The 19104-nt window shown below is 47.9% G+C and overlaps 1 protein-coding gene across 14 annotated transcripts in view; it reads left to right on the top strand.

Moving 5' to 3' along the window:
• The first annotated feature begins 206 nt into the window (after positions 1–206).
• Positions 207–19104, top strand: part of LOC306818601 (muscleblind-like protein 2a) — a 54646-nt gene continuing 35748 nt past the window's right edge. For 12 of the 14 annotated variants that reach the window (XM_079336270.1, XM_079336267.1, XM_079336273.1 and 9 more), the window contains exons 1-2: positions 207–243; positions 13084–13940. In XM_079336270.1, coding sequence (XP_079192396.1) covers positions 13767–13940 — 174 coding nt within the window. In that variant the 5' untranslated portion in view covers positions 207–243; positions 13084–13766. Of the gene's footprint in view, positions 244–5160; positions 5475–13083; positions 13941–19104 lie in introns of those variants that run through there. The other 2 variants (XM_079336268.1, XM_079336269.1) reach the window with 2 other exon arrangements.

The raw sequence follows: 19104 nt of genomic DNA, 5'->3' as shown, positions 1-19104 counted from the left end.
TTGTTGCTTCCTCCACTGGCCTTAAAAGTAGTTAGCGAGCTGGCGAGCGGGAGCCTGTCACTGAAACATACTTCGACAGCGAATAAAAGTTTGCATCGAATAAAAGAAAATAGCCTGACGCCTGCGCTGAAGACCATTTTTGTTGTTGTTTTTTTCCCACTCGTCCTGCTCCTGGGGTGCAGCCCGCTCCAAACAGAACAGAGGCGTCTGAGGTGCAGCTGGATGTGACAGCTTCGTCATCAGGTGAGCTCCAGGTAGTTAGCTTAGCGGCTAGCACGGTACGGATCTGGCAGCACTGTAACCTCAACACTCTTGTTACGCATGGTGCATGCATTGCACGTCTTTTGAACAGTAGAGGGAGTGAAAACACGTTTTAAGTGTGCAAAAACATAAATTAACATAATGAGTGAATGTCTAGACTGCTGTGCTCGGTTATGAGGTTAAAACAACCTTTGAGCAGCGTGCATTAATTACATTGTAGTTGTGTCTGTGCACTGCACGACTCTATAAACTGCTTGCTGTGTGTTTACTCCCATATAAGGCTTAGAGTTCATAATAAATCATTTATTATTGATGCGATGATGCAGATGTTTGTGGTCAACCATTGTATATGTGGAGCTGTTTTTTCCCCCCCTTCTGGTCCTCTGACTACTCAAAGCGCTCTCACACACACTGATGGCTGTGTGGTAAGACCATCAGAAAGAACGAATCACATTCATACACCGCCAACAAAGCAGCGGGAGCAACCTGGGGGGTTAAATGCCTTGCCCAAGGACACATCGGACACGCTGCAGAGGCAGACGTCGACTCTGCCTGTGAATCGCTTCACAACTACTGAACGCAACTGTAAACAAAACAAACCCAATTAATGTAATAGCACCTTAATGAATGGATTGTTAGATGTAATTGCTGCATACGAGACAAAATAAAGCAGCTCTAATGAGACGTAAGTGGAGGACACATTTTAATCTGCGGCGGGTCGGCTGAGCAAGACGACGCTCTCCTTACGCATGGGTAAGGTTAATAAGTTGTGATCAGTCCGAGCTGCTGGGTCATGCAAAGTGACAATCTCAGGCACTATGTACCGACAGAAAGAGGTTGCAGACAGGCAGTAGGCATTCAATTAAAGGAAGCCATCAGTGTAACAACGTAAAGAGGACTTTGGCTTGCGTGGATTATCCTTCATTAAAGATATTGCAACGCTCGGCGTGCTATGAATGTGAAGAAATCATCCGTTTTGTTTTTTTCACAGGTTTGAAAAAAGGGCTCTAATCTTGTAATAGAGGGTATATTTAGCCACAGAAACATGAACTCCCAATCTAGTCGGACTTCAGTACTTCCTGGTTGATCTTTATCCTTTGCACAGCCTTGAACTCGCTCCAAAACAAACTGGTATAGGGTTGACCATTTGCCTTTTCTACGCGTCCATTAGGGCAACTTGTTTACTCTCAATCCCCGTGTGTGACGGACTGACCAGAATGGGTTTGAAGCGGAAGGAAGCACATCTCTGCGCCGCTTGATATTTGATTAGGGGCTAATAATAGAAAAAAGACAGCTGCCTTTTCATTGATCTGTCTTCGCTGGCCTATTTCTGAGTCCTGTTTTTTAAACTACCCAGTCGTTGAAACAGAATAATCCGCTGTGTGCTTTCAGGGAGCATCATTTAACACGTTTTTTTTTTCTTCTTCTTTTTTTTAACCCCATTGTGCTTTATATGCCATAATTAGTCATTGTCTGAGAATTGGCGGTGGAATGGAGGCCACGCCGGGACCACAGAAGCTGGTTTCTGCCTGTGTGTTAGCGAGCCAAGCCATTCGGGGTCAAACAGGACAGGGATAATAAGAGGGGAGGGGGCTACCATGTGGGAAGGAAGTGGCTCGGCTTGTTTGTCTGCCAGGCTTTTGTTTGTTTTCCTGTCGGACAAATCTATTTAGGAGGCAGCCTATCAGAGGCCAGCCGGTTGAAATTAGCCACAAGAATGGTTCGCCTTGTTGCACAGTTATTGACGGTTATACAGTAATGTGGTTATTGAGACAGATGAGAAATTGATAAGCTTAATCTATCCGTGGTGATGGAGCAGGCTTGTTTGTACAAACTGCTTTTGTTCTGGATGAGTCATTGAGTCGTTTTCTATTGGACGTCCAGCACCTGTAATGTTTCACCCAGCAGCAGTTTCCCGCCCTTTAAATCTGCTGCACCTGTGCGCACGCTGTGGCGTACTGTGCCGACGTGCACGGACCACGTAAGGCGACACTTGTGCTTCTGACAAAGGCTGATACCCCCTCACCTCCCTCTTCATGCTTATGTAATGGCAGAGAGCCGGTCTGTGTTATTTCATCACAGGTGCCCTGATGCCTTCGGCTCAGCTCAGACTTCAGGAGTAATAACATCCGGCCAATTTAATATTCAACTGAGGAGAAACTTCCCACATGTACAACGTGCACAAAGTACAGCAGCGTAAGGTTGAAATTTCAAGTTGGAAACTTTCATTAACGGGAATTTATGGGAATAAAGGTGGGAATTTACAAAATCGAAGGTTGGCCCTGAACAGGCAACTTGAATATGGTTGTGTAAAAATGTATGGTAACATAATGTTGATTAAAACAACCAGATTTCACACTCGAATATCGAAGCTGTTTGTCAATCACGTGCACGTAGCACGCTGCTTACTGCAGGACTGTTGAGGCCACGCCCCCTACGTGCAGTTAATCCGGTGGACATAAAGGGAAGTAAGCTTTGCTGAAATGATTATAAATTACTAGATATTTTAAAAAAATGTGATGTAAATCGGTTGAAATGTTGTTTTTTTTGCATAGATGTCGGCTTAAGACAAAAAAAAAGGTTTATATTAATGCTTAGAAATGATACAGTTCAATAAAATTACCCTCAATTTTCCAGTTAATTCTCATGGAAAGTTTCCAGTTTGGTATATTTCCAAAATTCCTGAGCTTAAATTCCAATGGAAAGTTTCCAGAAACGTTCCACCCCTTGGCAACCCGGGTGTTGACCCTTTGGAGGTCCTCCTGGATCATCCAACTCATCGTTTCCCCGGAGAGATTGTGTCGCCCGTGTAACCCGGGAACGCCTCCGACTCCGACGTGAGGCGCTGGGAAAGGTTGCCCTGGAGGTGGAAGTCTGGGTCGACTTCCTTGCGCCTGTTACCACGGCGACACAGCCTCGGATAAGAGGAAGACAACGGAGGGACGAATCCAATGGAGAAACACGAGCGACGGCGGCTGGTTTCAGTTTATAATCTGGCCGGCTGCTTTTGAAATTATTCCGAGATGACATCATGTTTACGGGAATTAGAGACTATGAACGTGTTTATAAATAACTCGCCGTCTGTAGAGGAGAGAACGGATGTGATTTCTGCGGGAGTTCTAAAACAGGACTGCAGAATGCCGTGCTCAAAGGTCACACGTCGGGCACGCTCTTAACTGTACTCTCCTCTTCGTCTTAAACACTTCCATTATGCTTCGACCGACAGACAAAGGTCCCGCACCTCTTCTCCGATGATTAGGAGGAATTAATGGGGTTTAAATGGGCACACACTCCTGCAGTCTGAGCCATGTTTAGATGACAACAGGAAGTGTCATTTTTCATGCTGGAGACATAAAATCCTCCAACCGTGCCTTCCAAGAACTATTAGGCACTTCATGGCCTGTTGAGCGTCAGATTGCATGCGGACTAATCAGACACTTTAGTAGATGTGCTTGTAATGAAAGTGTGATGCACCGGTTCAGCCCCGGTTGATGTCAACGAAACGCCCAGGCTGCAGCGTCATTCACAGCCCTTTGTGCAGGCGGAGACAGACGCTCCAGCTGTTCTATTCAATCCGGATCGAAAAGTCATGAAGCTGGATCTCTGACTCATCAGTTCTGTGACGCTCCGGTTTCACGGCTCATGTGATGCCAGGCGGCATGTCATCAGCCAGGGGGGGGACGGGGACGGGGGAGGGGCGGACGGGGGACGGGGGTAGGGGGGGAGTTGACAGACCCAGCCTTTTTTTTCTTTTTTTCTTTTTTTCCTGATGCAATAACAAAAAGAGAAATGTTGACTTCCTCGCAGTAACGTAAGGAATCAGATTGGAATGGTTGGATTCCTGGATGTCGGGGTGGATGAGTTTAGAGGTCGGATGCTGATGGGAGGGGTTAGGGGCAGGGGGGGCGGGGGGGGGGGGGGGGGGGGGTACGATGATCGAACATACAGACAAGGGCAGAGCTGATCATCTTTATGCAGCCGCAGCAACTCTCTTCATTCCTGCTTACTTGTTTTGCTTTGTGGTGTGAGCGAAAAGTCCAACCCTTACGTGCATCAATTATTTAAAAACAGCAAGTTTTCCATTTTTTTTTTTTTTCTGTTATTTTCGTCTCTGCAAACGCATGAAAAACCAGAGGAGACCAATGTGAATGTAGTAGCCCCCTCCCCGCCCCCCCGCTCCATGGAGTCCGGACCCCGGTGGGGGTGAGACCGGATGAAGACTTACTGGACGATGATTCTGGGAAAGATGGGCGTTGACGTGGAGGGTTCGCACAAAACATCGAAGGAACTAAAAGCTGGGACGTCGGAGCAGGCTGACAACGAGGGGAGCGATTAATCGGATGAGGCCAGCTGATTAGCCAATGAGGCAGCCCTGGGAAATGGCGGCTGGAGGAATGCGAGCGAGCGTGCGTGAGAGTCATGAAGACGTCGAGGAATGCCGCGGCCTCGAGCCGAAGAAACACGTCTCAAATACTTTGATTCTGTGAAGTTCTTTAAACAGGAAGTGATGTAACGCTTCGTGCTCAGGACGTTTGTTGCCGTGGTTTCCAAACAGGCATCAGTATCATTTTTACCAAGTGGAGTTGCTGCTGTCGTTACGGTCGGTGGTTCATGTGAGGGATGGAGCGGATAACGGATCATCTTCCTGGATGTATGTGGCGTGAAAAGTGGGGAAACACCTCGTTCTCTAAAAATCAGAACTGAGAAGAAGCACAGTTTTCAATCCCGAGCACTCAGACGTCTCTGCTCCAATAGGGAGGCTGTGATCGAGAGGAGGCGGGTTTTCTATTGGGTGTCGCTGTAAAAGGGGGCGGGACTTTTTCCACAGGCTGGTGGGCAGGAAGGGGCTGGCTTTAGGGGGTGTATATGTGTGTGTGTGTGTGTGTGTGTGTGTGTGTGTGGGGGGGGGTCTGGCTGGAAGTGTTAGAGCCAGATAGTTGGAGTAGACACTCTTCTGCTTCCTGCCTGCCTGCTCGCCTCACTCGCTGAGAGAGAGAGAGAGAGAGAGAGAGAGAGAGAGAAAATCTCTGTCTAGGCATGGACCTCCGGCTGCAGCAGTCGGCAGCTCGCGAGGAATGACAACAGCTCACATGGTCATTAACTCCAGTCGCTGAGGCGGAGGGGAGAGCCGCGCAGCAAAGCTCGGTGTCACAGCAGCGCCGGGTGCTTTCTATGATCGGGACAGCAGAGCCACGGGACACGAGTGAAACGAGGTGGGAAAGAAGCGTCATACTGACTGTTTTTTTCTTATTATTTTGTGTGTGTGTGTGTGTGTGTGTGCGTGCGTGCGTGTGTTCTGGAGGTTTTGCTGCAGTGTGCTGCTGCATACCAGCCTGGGTGGGGAGGTGGGAGAGGGAATGTTTTATCAGAGAGGAAGAGGCTGGAAACGTAGAGAAGCACTGGGAGCTTTGCAGACCTCACTGCAGTTTGCAGCTTCTGTAATGGACTTCCTGAGGGAGAGGCAGCGTCTCTCGTGCAAATGTCAGGAGCTTTTTTCTTTTTCTTTTTCTTTTCTTTTTTTTTTTTGCCACATTGGCTCCATATTTTTCACTCTCTTGAGAGAAAAAAAAAAAAAAAAACTCATGTTGTGTTGGCATCTGTCACATCCATGCTTTCTTTCCGTGCGTCTTGTTAAGTTTTAAACTCGTGTTGAAGTGTGAAAATCCTCCAAACAAACAAAACAAAAAAAAAAAGAGTCTTGATGTTGTGCGGGAACTTCACATTTCTGATCAGGAACGCCAAGAACAACCCTTTTCCAGTGAGACGCCGTCCCTCGCTTTCATCTGGATTGATTGGCGTGGTCAAGCTCTGGACCATCACGGCCTGCGTTGAAAAGGCCGGGGAGGGTGGTGTCGTACGTCTGTCTGCGGATCAAGGGGGGAAGTGGGTGTTTTTCCAAAAGTGGAACATCAGTTCAGCCCTTCCTGTTGAGAAAATAATGGGATAAGTCTCGGAGGAGTCCGGGACCCCGGCAGACAGAAATCCCCTTTCTCTGAATGGGCTCTCATGCATACTCCACCTCGAGTCGGTATTAAAAGGATTTAGCGGTTTGTAGGTTTTTTAAGACATCTTCTGCATGAAAGAGAGGGAGTCTGCTGGCGCCGTGACTCCGAGCTTTGCTGAATCATTCAGCTCTTTTATGTATAAAGTGTTGTAATGTGAAGCTTAACGTTTTCTCACAGGAGTTTTAATCTCGACGTCGTTTTTTTAAACGTCCTCGACTGAAGCGTTTCAAAACAGCGACTGCGCTTCATTAGACTTTCAGCCGGGTCTCCTTTTAATCAGCATGTTTATCTGAACGCCGCCGCTCGCCTCTCGCTTGCCAACTAAACTGTAATTAGATGAAGACTTGCCCGAGTCCTGTTGCTAAGCAGTGAGCGGAGAAGAGCGCTCGCACAGTTAACGAGACAGTTAACTCGGGCTGCCCCCCCCCTCCCCTCCCCCGACGAGTCCAATCATTAAACAGAGAGGTCCAAAACAGCGTGCGTCGAGCCTGTTAAAACTTTGACTTGGTCATTCAGGAGAAAACGAGATGGCAGACCCAAACTTTACAAACCAAGTCTTTAATCCGTCATTTAAATTATTTTATTTTTTTTTACTGCAAAACTCTAAAAACGGTGTTTGCACAAATGTCCCAGGTGGACGTGGGGATGCGAGAGGGGGCCCGTCGGCTGAGCTGTCACAAGCTTCGGGTCGCAGCAGAGAGACGTCTCCTCCTTTTATTCATCAAGAATCAGAAAAACAACACTGAATAAATGAAGCAGTTTAAATGTGTGTTTTCTCTGACGCTCTGCGGCAAGCTTCAGGGCGCGCAGCTAATAATAGTTTTGTTTGTCGCTGTTTCTCGACAAACCCTCCGTCTGATGACGGGAGAGGAGGGGAATCCTGAGATGCTGGGATCGGAGCGGTCGGATCTTACGTCGGCATTTAAGTCATTCGAATACAAAACCCCTTAAAACTTTATTTTTGTCCCAGTGAATGTGGAGGTAGCGGATGGCTAGCTTAAACAACGTGTGAGCGTCGTACCAAGCAAGGCCTTCGTCCCACGGGTCAAATGTTCTGTTTAATTGATTGTTAAAAATGCGACTTATTGCCCTGTGTTTATCGCATTAGCTGCTCCTGTTTGCTTCCATATTGCAGAGCTAAATTCAATCTGCTCCGGCTGCTAATCTGAGCGTGTGCAGGGGTTAATATGCAGCTATAAGGTGCAGTCTGTGGATGTGATTACAGCAGATGAAGGGTCCATCATCTGTTCTGTAATATAATATAAGCCACCCGTGCACGAGGTGGGGTCATCGGGGTCACTGTGATTTAGCTAAGGGTATTATGATATGGGGCGCACCGATCTGCTGACTCGGTGAAACCCTCTGTGTGCTCGGTCCTGGTAGATCCTCTGCTGAGCTCGCTCACCCGTCCTTATCGCTGATGATGCTGGTTGAAGTCAAGGAGCTGCAGCTTATGCCAAAGACAATTTTTATAAGCGTCGTCAATGTTTAAACCCCCACGACGGCGGCGGCTCGCATGCTATCTGGAGGGATGTTAAAGGAACATTTCGCCAACGAGCTGCTCTGTTTGGGAGAGAAGAGGACATTTTGATAAAGCCTGCACTACAAGCCTCACTCCTTTTCCATTACTCACTGGAAAACTGCACATTTTCCCCTCTACAATGAGCCACTCTCTTTCACAGCCTTGGAACACATTGACCACTTGTTCCTCTCGGCCATGTAAATCACCACAGAGGAGCAGTTTGCCTGCGTGAAATGGTAATAAATGTAAATGCGGCCGCTCAGGTGCCTCGGCTCGTGCTGCTTTTCCGTCGCACTCATTTGTATTTCCACTCCTTTTTTTTGTTTGTTTTATAACCGGCAACACCTGGCTGAAGCGACAATAAACGCCGTCACACGGTTTTGGACCAATGGAAAGCAGTTAGCTTATCATCCCAGCCGAGCCACTACAAGCAGAAGGTAAACTGCAGCGAGCAGATACCAGACTAATGGCTTACATGCGAGGTATTCAGAGGTCAAGCCGACGACTTTCACTCGAGACGCCCCCGTCCCGCTGACTCGCATTCAATTAAGCAGACTGACCAAGATAATGCCCCTGCCAGCTGGCCTCAGTAAGCGTCAGTAATCCATAAAGTCGAGTAGCGTGGTGCTTTTCTTCACGTCTCTGTCCGGCGGTCGGACCGGGAACACGGAGGGAATCTGAAAGGTGTGCACTCTGACGTGTTGTGGATTTAGATCTGCAAGGTTTTATTCTGACAGCGCTCCCTGTTTGGGTTGTTTTGATCCTAAGTGATAATAAAATGACTGCTTTGATGCCATGGCAACAAAATAGAAGTCCTAGCAGGCACCCAAAACTGCATAATTCATTGTTTTTGTCATGACTAAAGATTGCAGGCAAACTCGTGCACAGTGCCCAACGCTTTTGTGCAGCCAGAGCTTACCGGACATTTTTTATTTAATTACATTTTTGCATTTTTGTGTGATTTTTCTTCTGCTCTCCTGCTTCACTGCAAATTTCTCAAGTTTGCAAGATGAAAAAAATGATTATCTTATCTTATTTCCCCGATTTATTCCTACAGATTCATCACCTGCTTTGTGAAATAGATGCACTTGTGCTATTTGTCTTGTATCTGCAATCGTTGGGGGGGGGGGGGGGGGGGTCACGAGAGTCCTCCAAAACCGTTAAATAATGGTTTAAAAATGCATTTGTCATCCATTCATTTGTAAAATACATAACAAAATATGATGGTGTTTTTAATGCCAGTGTTTGGAAGAGGCCTAACAGTGTGCAACGTCCGATGGTTTAAGCACCTCCAGGGACAATGGGGGGGTATCTAGCGGCGTACGAAATTAGCGAGCCAGTCAAACCTCAGCTGGATTCTTCCAGAACAGTCCTCCTCCTCTATAGGTTGGAGTTTTCCTGCTTCTTAAGAGGGGATGAGATGTTAGTAGCCGACGGAGGTGACACTTTTCTCCCCGGGGTGACAGTTTGGCGCCCAGCAGGGGGCCTTCGGTGTGTTTCCAGAGTGACGGACAGCTCCGTCGCTATGCTAAAGAGACGCTAGCATTAGCTGACACTCTTTGGCAGCCTCAGCTCTTCAGAGCTACTTTTGGCAGAGCGCATGAAATATGCTGCACTAATAAATGGTTCTCAGTGTGTTTTTTGTTCTTTAGAAAGTCCTTGGGCTGTTTCTTATGAATATTTCACTCTTGAGATCATTTTTAATTGTCTACTAAGTATTTAGCCTGTAAATTATTAATTTGACTTTTAAAGATTCTTGGGATTTCTTGGAAAGTGCTCTGATTCAGCTAATGTTTGAGGGCCAGCATGGAGAAGAAAAAGCACAGTTTTTTGTTGTTGTAACGCCACAAAGACAAACGTCGCAAACATGCAGCCGCCTTTCATGCACCCTGACTGAAACGAGATTCTTGAAGCTGATAACGATCACCACTTTAAAGGGTAAAGGATTACTGTTCTGACCTCTGATATACTGATTTATTGAATTCAATGAAAATACATTCTTTTTTTTTTTTTTAAAGGATTATTTTTGGCCTTTTTGCCAGATAGATAGAGATAGACAGATAGAGTCGGAAAGGGGGAGAGAGTGGGGAGAGACATGTGGGAAAGTGGCCACAGGCCGGACGCGAACCCGGGCCGCCCGCGCGAGGAGCAAGGCCTCGCAACATGGTACGCGCGCAGTCGCTGCCGCTGAGCTATCGGCGCCCCGAAAACACATTCTTCTTTGAAGATTTTCCATGGATATGACTGACTTCACAAAAGGCTGCCCTCTTCAACAACGTTGCTTTTTATGGAGGAGTGTGCAACATATTGAAATTGTCAACCAATTCTAATGAACAACTGTGTTCACTGAAAGTCTCTAAACTTTGAAATGTGAGTGCTGCGCGAAATTTCAAATCTGTAGAATTCATTTCTGAATTGTTTTCCTGCATTATTTTATTCCAAGTTGACGCTTTGCCAATGAACGGAAACTTTGTTTGGCTCCAGATGTGCACGATGTGGACGACTGAACGATGTAAACCATCGCAGCGGACGGAGCAATGCGTTAACAGTGTCACCAACTTGGCAAATTTCTCACTAAATCTGGCGACTTTCTTTTTGACGAAAGCTACTAGCGACTTTTTATTTTGAGAAGTAATGCCTTTATAAAAACCCCAACTCACTTTTTGTCTCTCCGTCAACGTTATTTCTCGTCCATTAAGATTGCGTGCTTATTGCCAATTATGCAAATTAGGCCTATGGCGTCATTTAGCGACGTTGAGGACAGCCAATAGCTTCTGTCCCGACAGCGGAGTTAGCTACACTGTGCGTAACCGGCATGTGGACGTTAACCTGCTAATGTTAGCCTGCTAATGTTAGCCTGCAAATGTTAGCCTGCTAATGTTAGCCACACTCTTTGCTAACCAGGAATTTTAAGTAAAATGTAGAAGAAGCTGTGGCAGTCTTGTGATGAACTGTTTAACGTGGGAATGACATTTTGCTCGATTTCGTGTTTTCACACGTCAGACGTGTCGACTCGTCTGAATCTAAATGTCCGATAATAATGGCTGACAGACGCTTCATTGGTCACGTGTCTACGTGTCTGTGAAGAAACATACACGTGGCCACATTTCGGCATGAGGGGCCTGTTTGATCCTCACTCCTCACCTTTATGTTTTGAATATCTTACATTGTTTGAAGGCTTCCTGTTGAGACCGCCGAGACCTTTTCAGATGACCCAAGCCCGCCCCTCATCCACACTCGTCTACTGGCGTGTGTTTTAACACGAGCTGCTTCCTGATTCCAGGCCAAGTCGTCCTTCCCCTCCACACGTTTCAACAAAGTAGGTTAGCTCCGTCTGCTAAAAATAAGACGGGTTTAATTGTTAAAGGTCAGATCTGACGTGATTCTTACCTGACTTCCTCCTCGGCTGCGTTAGGCTTTTTTTTCCCCCCCCGAGGAGTCGGTGTGAAATTAAATCCTGCCTTGGAGAGTCGAGCCTGCCCGCGTCAATACGATGGGACGCGGAAGCTTCTCATCTCATTTCACATGATCAGCACTAAAGTGGGACAATATGATTAGCTCGACAATGTGTGGATTTGTATAGGCTTGGATCAGTTTAGTGTTGCTGGCTGATTTTAAGTGGGAAGCGTCTTTTTGGCGCTTTTTCTTGTCGGAGGAGAATCAACCTGAAACAACACTGCAAGATGGGTTTTGATGATTTTTATTATATGGCCATGAAGTCATGAAAGGATGAATCAGAATCAGCTCAGATCTGCCGCTCATCCAACCCACCCGAGTCAAAGTTGACGTTTCGTGGTTTGACGCAGAGCTTGAAGGTTTTGAAACGTGATCCCACCTGAAGGACTTTTCCACCTGCTTGTGTTTCACCCTCTTCCTTTTACAGTAGCACACCTGGTTGGCGAGCAAGTCTCAACTCGCCGCCGCAGAAACGGAGAGCCCGTCATTCCTCTGAAAAAGGTTTAATATGTCGTTTGTGGGAACGTTTTTCTTCCGCGTCTGCTTCCGTGCAGCCGTCGACCGTGTTCACGACAGTAAAGTGGGAATCTTGTAACTAGAGTTGTAAGTTTTTATAACCCCTCTCCTCCTTCTGTCTGGTGTCCTCGGCTCCCCCCCCCCCCCCCCCCCCCCCCCCCCGTTAACAGAAAACATTTCCAGATGTGCCAAGAAGAGCTCTCCCTGAGTAGTAGCTTAGTAATGGATTTCAAACACTGGAAACCAAAGGTCACGACCCCAGATTGTTGATCCAGTGATCGCCCCCCTCTTTCCTCCTCCCCTCGCTAACAAACAGAGACCAAAGGCCTTCACAGGACAGGACAGGGAGCTCACACACACACACACACACACACACACACCCCCCTCCTCCCCCTCGAGCAACGTGAATCTACAAGCTGCCGTCAATGAGCCGCGATCTAATACGGAGGGTGGGATATTTGCAGGACGCTAGAAAGCGTCATAATCGTGTCTGGCACTGACATATGCATCTGTCTCAGCTCCTCTGTGGCTGCTGGACGGCTGCCCGGAATAATGCTGCGCCGCGCGCTTTTCTATTGGCTGCAGCATCGCACCGTGCAGGGCGGCTTTTTGACCCCGGGGCTTTTTTTTTTTTTTTTTTTCTCTCTCTCTCTCCTCTATCTCGTGTCCACTGTGTCATAGCACAGAGGCCTTTTGCAATTCACCACTTTTGTGTGCAATATGCCAGAGAGCCGGCGGGCGTTGTCGTCGCCCTCGACAATGGTACACAGCGGAGATGTGAGGACGGAAACTCAAGCGGCGTCTGAATAACCTCCTAACTGCGTATTCTCCGGTTCGTCAGCCGTGCAGCCTCGGAGGCAAGCGTGCACACGAGGGAATCCCTGAAAAAAAAAAAAAAAAAAATCGCATACATACAGTCATACAGTCGCTTTGCACGCATCAGCAAAGGCCTCATGACGGTCAAAAATGCCGCAGGATCTTATTCCCCGTCGTGCATCATTTAAGCCTGCAGTGTGATCACGTGCTTTAAACAGCCGAGACGTTCATGTGCCTGAAACGATGCAAACGTGACCTTTTTCACCTCAAACTGTTTCTAATTGTTCAGGCACCAAAAGCACTCGGTCAGGGTTCATGAAATATTCATCGTGTAGGCGCAAACAGAGGCCGAAGAGATTCATATTGTCCAGTAAAGCGCTCCCACGTGAAGATAGGAGAGTCACGTGACGCTTGCAGCTTTCACCTGTGAGGTTAAAGGTCAGCCGAGTCGACTATTGAGCGGGTGTGTACACATAAGGCTGACATGTGTCTCTATGCTGTTTTCAGATCACGGACAGGAAGTGCCTTGTGAGACCGCGGCCCTACCTTGGAAGATCCCCGTGCTCTTCCGAAGAGCTTTTGGATTTGTTCCCCCTCCCCCCCCCGCCCTGCCCGGCCGCCCCCCCCCTCTGCAGTCGTGACAGGTCATCGCTCAGCTGGAGGAAACACCTGTGCTCGGAGAAGAAGAGAGCGGAGCTGCTGCACTGCTGGCCGAGGTGCCGAACCTCATTGAAGAGTAGGTACTGAAGACTTTTAGAAAACCACAAACTTTGTTGTCCCACTGCACCTCGTGGCCCCGAGCGTCCCTCGTACGAAGGACATTTTGAGGACATTGACGTTTGGCTCCAAATATGCCCCCTCGGCCTTGTCAGAGGTCTTCACCTGAGACTTACTGATTGATGGACGATTAGCTTTTTTTTGACTGACAGACTCCACGACAGCAGCGCCGTCCCATGCTCCGGTCACAGACACTTTGTCAGTCCATTACCTCCACGCTCCTGTCCTCGAGGACAAACCTGACGCAGATCAGTCACAGCTACATGTCCCGTCTCTTTTAGTTTGTTGTTTTGTTTTTATTTTTTTTAAACTGGGACATTTTTAGAGAGAGAGAGAGAGAGAGAGAGAAAAAAGGGATAGCCTCCTCCTCCTCCTTCAACACAAGTGGGCTCCACTCCACGCCGTCTGCCGACATGGCTTTAAACATCGCCTCCATACGGGACACAAAATGGCTGACCCTGGAAGTGTGCCGGCAGTTTCAGAGAGGGACCTGTTCACGCAGCGATGAGGAGTGCAAATTCGCCCACCCGCCCAAGAGCTGCCAGGTGGACAACGGGAGAGTGATCGCCTGCTTCGACTCCTTAAAGGTAAGCACTTTAAAAAAAAAGACATTTAGAAAGACGAAATCGGACATCTGACGAACGCGTCCAACTGGAAGTTTGGTTTGGAAGTCGGTTTTTGAATCTCTGCGGAGGTCCCAGGGTTCGATTCTGCAGCCACATGTCCAACGTCTTCATCCACGGATGAAAAGTAAACAGGAGTTAGAAGCGAGCTGGAGACGGTCTGTGCACAGCTGACACAGCATCCGGACGTTAAATGTTACAGCTCTGAGGTCCCTAATGGTCGCTGGGTGTAGGCTGTCAGCTCAGATTAGTTTGTGTGTCAGGCCTTCACGCTGGGCTGCAGTTCGCAGACCGCTCTGACCTATGAAGCTAAAGGCCACAGAGGTCTGTTGTCGTGTTCGCTGCCACCACAGGTGTGTGTGTGTGTGTGTGTGTGTGTGTGTGTGTGTGTGTGTGTGTGTGGGCTCCAATGTGTGTGTGTGTGTTTGTTTTTTTTTTTTTACAGGGGGACGTCTTCTTATTTTACCGTGCCTTGTCCATCATCTGTGTGGAGGGAACATGTGATGACCTGAAGTCATTCCAGGGCTTTCTATTCCTGGTGTGATGTTTAGTTCCCACAGAGCCAATCAGAGCGAGCGCTCCTCACAGTAGAGCTGCGGTTCTTCTACGCCAATTTTTTTTTTAAATGGATCGATGTGTGACGAGTTTCTGCATTTGGTTGATTTTGAAAACTGATGGAGGCTTAAAAATGGGAAGTATTTTAGGGACTAAATGATTCCAGAAATGCTTTGAAATTATTTTGTAAATACGTTGTGAGAAAGGCTTTAAAGGAGGGAGGAGTGAAGGACATCTTTTGAAACAGTTTTAATTTTTTTTTTTTTTTTTTAAATTTTAATTTAATTTTTAAATTTTTTTTTTTTTTAATTTATTTTTTGTTTTTGTTTTTATCTTACTTTTATTTTCTCTGTTCAGCGCTTTGAGCATCTAAAAGTGACTTCAATCTTCCAAGCCACCAAACTAAATCGAAGAAAAAGGTTGTTTTGGCGTTGCAGAACGTCAAGGTTTCTAATTTCCTGCTGCCTCAATCACTGACTTTGTTTTTACATTTAAGTTTAAAAAGACACGTGTTGCCTTCATCATGAGAACGAACTGATTGAGAGGCGAGACGAGGGACTCCCGTGTCCCGGGAGGTGACGTTCTCTCGTGTCTTTCGGCGGACTGGAGAAGAGCACGGCGGCGCTCGTGATACATGGAAGACACACTGTCAGACAGCGTGAGCGCACTTTGGTCAGGCACAAACCGCCTGCGGGGGATTACACGGCAGCGATCGCAGCCTGAGGCGATCCACCCGAACACTTTGAAAATGGTTTGAATCTTATCGTCGCTGAAACACTGAAAACAAAAAAAAAACAAAAATAGAGCCCAGGTTTATAAATACCAGAATCCCCCTTTTTTTAAGTGGGTAGTAAATTATCTCGACACTAAACGTGTATGAAGGTCGCCTCACACAGACTCCCATGTTAGAGGACTGCGTCTTAAAGCAACACCATGTTTAGAGGCTGCGAGGGGGAAAAAAAACAATAAAAAAACCCCAGCTATGACAATGATAAATAGCCGGAGAAAGTAGAGCAGAACGCTGTCTTCTTTTAAAGGTGTGAGCTACATTTCTGTTTACGGCAGTGCAGCTTGCAGAGAGAGGGCCATGTCACACTTCTCAAGGTCGTGCACAAGGACAAAGAGGGGAGAGAGAGAGAGAGAGAGAGAGGGCCGAGATAGATTCAGAGCGTTTTTTCTTGCTGCACATGAAAAACACACGTTTCTAAACGTGCCGTCCCTCCTCGCTCGCTCCCTCTTCTTTGAGTCCATCGACGTCTGGCAGAGTGTGTCCACGACAAGCTGCTCACGCCGGATTGTTTATTTAAAACAAGCCGCCCTTTTTTACGTCGCCATCAGCTGTTTTCTTGGCTAGCTGGCGGGAAGGCCGGCTGAAATGTGGCTCACCGAGTGACATTCATTCCCCGGCTGCCAGCTCTTTGCGGAGCTGTTACGCCGTTATAGTTTAACGGGCGAACAGCTGTCTCCAATCGGGATCGATTTGTCGTCGCGGCGTGCTGACACGGACGCTCTCGGCACGCGACACGACTTCGCAGCTCGACCCCGGAGCGCTCCGCCTCTTACTCTCCCGAAGACGTTCCCCTCGACAAATATCCTGAGCAGAACACTCGAAGAAGAACTCCCTCGTCCCGTCACCTTTTCTCTCTGATTAGGTTTAACTACGAGGAGAAACGCTCTCGTGATAAGCGCCGACTCTTAACTAGACCCCCGAGAAATCAACTTGGCACCCTCACAGCTGTTGTCGGCATCATCTGTTGAAACAAACCGAGGCTGGTCTCCGTTAGCGCGCAGCAGGGCGTGGATGATTCGATGTAATCTGCTGAAGTGTCAGTCAGGGCCTCGTTGGGAAAGAACATGCCTGGCTCCCTTAGCAACACACACACACACACACACGCACACGCACGCACACACACACGCACACACACAGCTCCTGTGAGGAACATCGAGACAGCAGCTCCTCTAAACGCGACGCCATCATGAGTGATCATTTTTGCCGTGCATGATAACTTAAGGATTTAAATCACGATCATGTGACCTTTTGTCGAAGCTCTTTTTTAAAACCTGCAGAACAAGAGCGCTTCTCTGCACCGCTGCTGTTCTAATAAGTGAACATGTGTTAGCTTTACGCTAACACACATGTCGGGGCATTTAAGGAGTCGCGACGGCATCGTGCTTTTTGAGTTTTTAAATCCGGTTTTTGAAGACGGGCTGAGGAGAGACAGGAAGTGTTGGGAGCGGAGAGACTTCTGCCTCCGCACTTCGGACGAGCGTCATCGCCACTGTCTGGGTCTCTGTTTCCATCCAAGTGCCATGTAGATTAAAAAAACCCCACCTTGGACCGCCTTTATATCTGACTATATCCCAAACTGTTTGTACAGCGTTTGACAAACAACTGTTTGTCATGTTTTCTCTCTCTCTCTCTCTCTCTCTCAGCACTCGGCCGGCTGACGGACAGAGCATACAGGATTCTCTGTGTTTTACCTCCAGCTCGCCCCCCCCCGTCTCTTTCCTCGTGACAGCTGAGAGAATGAGCGCTTTATTTTGCATTAGGGAAATGTGTCTCGCTCCACGGCGGGCTGATTTCCACCCCATTACGCCCGTATCGTCTTGCCGGGTCTCCTCATCTGATAGTGAGGGGGGGGGGGTTATCGCTGCCAGGGGTTTGTGTGCTGCCAGGCGTAACTTGGCCGACCATCACAAGGCGAGAGGTACGGAGTGGAGACGGAGGTGTAAGGCTGCTGTCGCGCTTGTCGGGAGCTGGCGTGCCGACTCGGCGGATAAAATTGACTGTCACGGTTGTCGATGTTTAACCGAGTAGGTAAAAAAAACAAAAACACTCGTTGTTTCTTCCTGTTGAACTCTGCAGAAACCAAGAAGAAGAAGAAGAAGATTTGGCAGCAGGTGGATAAAAAAAAAAGACGCGGTGGAAAACGTTCTTCGGCGGTTTCATTCCTGGTAGATTTTCACCGATGCTAAGACGGCGCTAGTTTTAATCGCTCCCAGGGTCCGAAATTAACTTTCTGAGGCGCATCGCCGTCTGAAACGTTAATTTCGAGCGCTGGTCGGAAAGGAGTCACAAACAGCCTGATTCTTTCGTTAAATATTCGTCGCTTTTGTTCCGCTTCAGACTCTCAGCAGGACGCCGCACAATGCACCGACAATCACCAGGCCTTCATTACGCCGATATGAATCGACGGCGTTCCCTTTGAGCTCCCTGATACTTGTTGTGCCGTGTCCATGGAAACTCTGGCAGAGTGGTGGATGAGCGGGGGAGGAGGAGGAGGAGGAGGAGGAGGAGGAGCGGGGGAGGGAAAAAAAAAAAGAATACCTTCGTTGATGGAGCAGATGCAATAACAGGCGGTCATGTGATGATGTCACGTTGCGCCTGATGTGACAGTAGCCCTTTTTGTTGTCTGTCTCTGAGCGCCTGCTGACGTCGTCCCACTCCTCTCCTCCGCAGACTGTTCACGTCCGCAGCGTTTGTGTTTTTGACTCGCCTCCTGTCGCGGCGCCACGAAGACAAAAAAACGTGCACGCCGGACGGGTTTTTTAAACCAATCAGGACAGAAGCAGCCGGCGGACATGTTGTAGATTCAGAAACCTCGAGGCCTTTAAGGTGACTGTTTAGATTCCTGCCCTTCATGTTTGTGCAGAGGCGTCAGATTCTCAGGTGACCTCCGCGCCTGACTGGGCGTCAATACCCTGAGAGGTGTGTGTGTGTGTGTGTGTGTGGGGGGGGGGGGGTCGCTGCATCCCTGCACCATCATGTTTGGTTAAGTTGCCGTTTTCAGAAAAAGAAAGGAGGTTGAAGCCGGAGAAACAAAAGAAGCGACTTTTTAGGTGTGTCAAGCTTTTTTTTCTCGTTTCGCTGCGACGGGCTCGCCGCGGTCTCCCCTGAGGCTGAGGCGCCCTGCTTTCTCCCTCCCTCCCTCCTGGTAAGAACATCTTAATCCGGACTCTGCCTGACAAGAGCACAAGTGTGTGTGTTTTTTTTTTTTTTGTGGTGGGGGCGTGGGAAGGCTGAAAGAGGGAACATGGAGAGGAGGTGTTAAAGGGTTTGTAGGACATGTTAGACCGAGGTTTTACAACATTTAAGTTTCAGCCCGAAAAGGTAATCCTGATCAAAGTCCGGCTTGGACTGTGTGCGTTTTTTAAAATAGAAATAAGCCCTATAAGAGGACATGCATTTTATATGATTCTGTTTCCACACGTCAGCGACGACCTTCTGGTTCTTTTTTTGTTTTTTGTTTTTTTTTGGGGGGGGGGGGGGGGTGTTATCTACATCAATGAGTCGAGATGTCAAGAAAAAACAAAAAAGACAATGACATCACAGGAAAATAAAGGCTATGGATCGTTAAATCAGATAACCAGAGACAATTTTTTTTATTTTTTTTTATTTCATCGACCCTCGGCTCATTTTTAACTCCTCGTACAGTCACCAAACTTCGGATGTTCAGGAAGCTCCAGTGAACATGAACTTTATGCCCACGCCCCCCCCCCCCCTTTCCTCGCCCTCTCTTGTTTTAAAAGATGGGCTGGGCTGCATTCCTCAGCGTAATCCTCCCGAACTGGG

Source organism: Symphodus melops, assembly GCF_947650265.1.
Source record: "Symphodus melops genome assembly, chromosome: 23".
NCBI lineage: Eukaryota > Metazoa > Chordata > Actinopteri > Labriformes > Labridae > Symphodus > Symphodus melops.
Note: the sequence above shows the minus strand (reverse complement) of the source record. Positions and strands in the feature narration are given on the sequence as shown.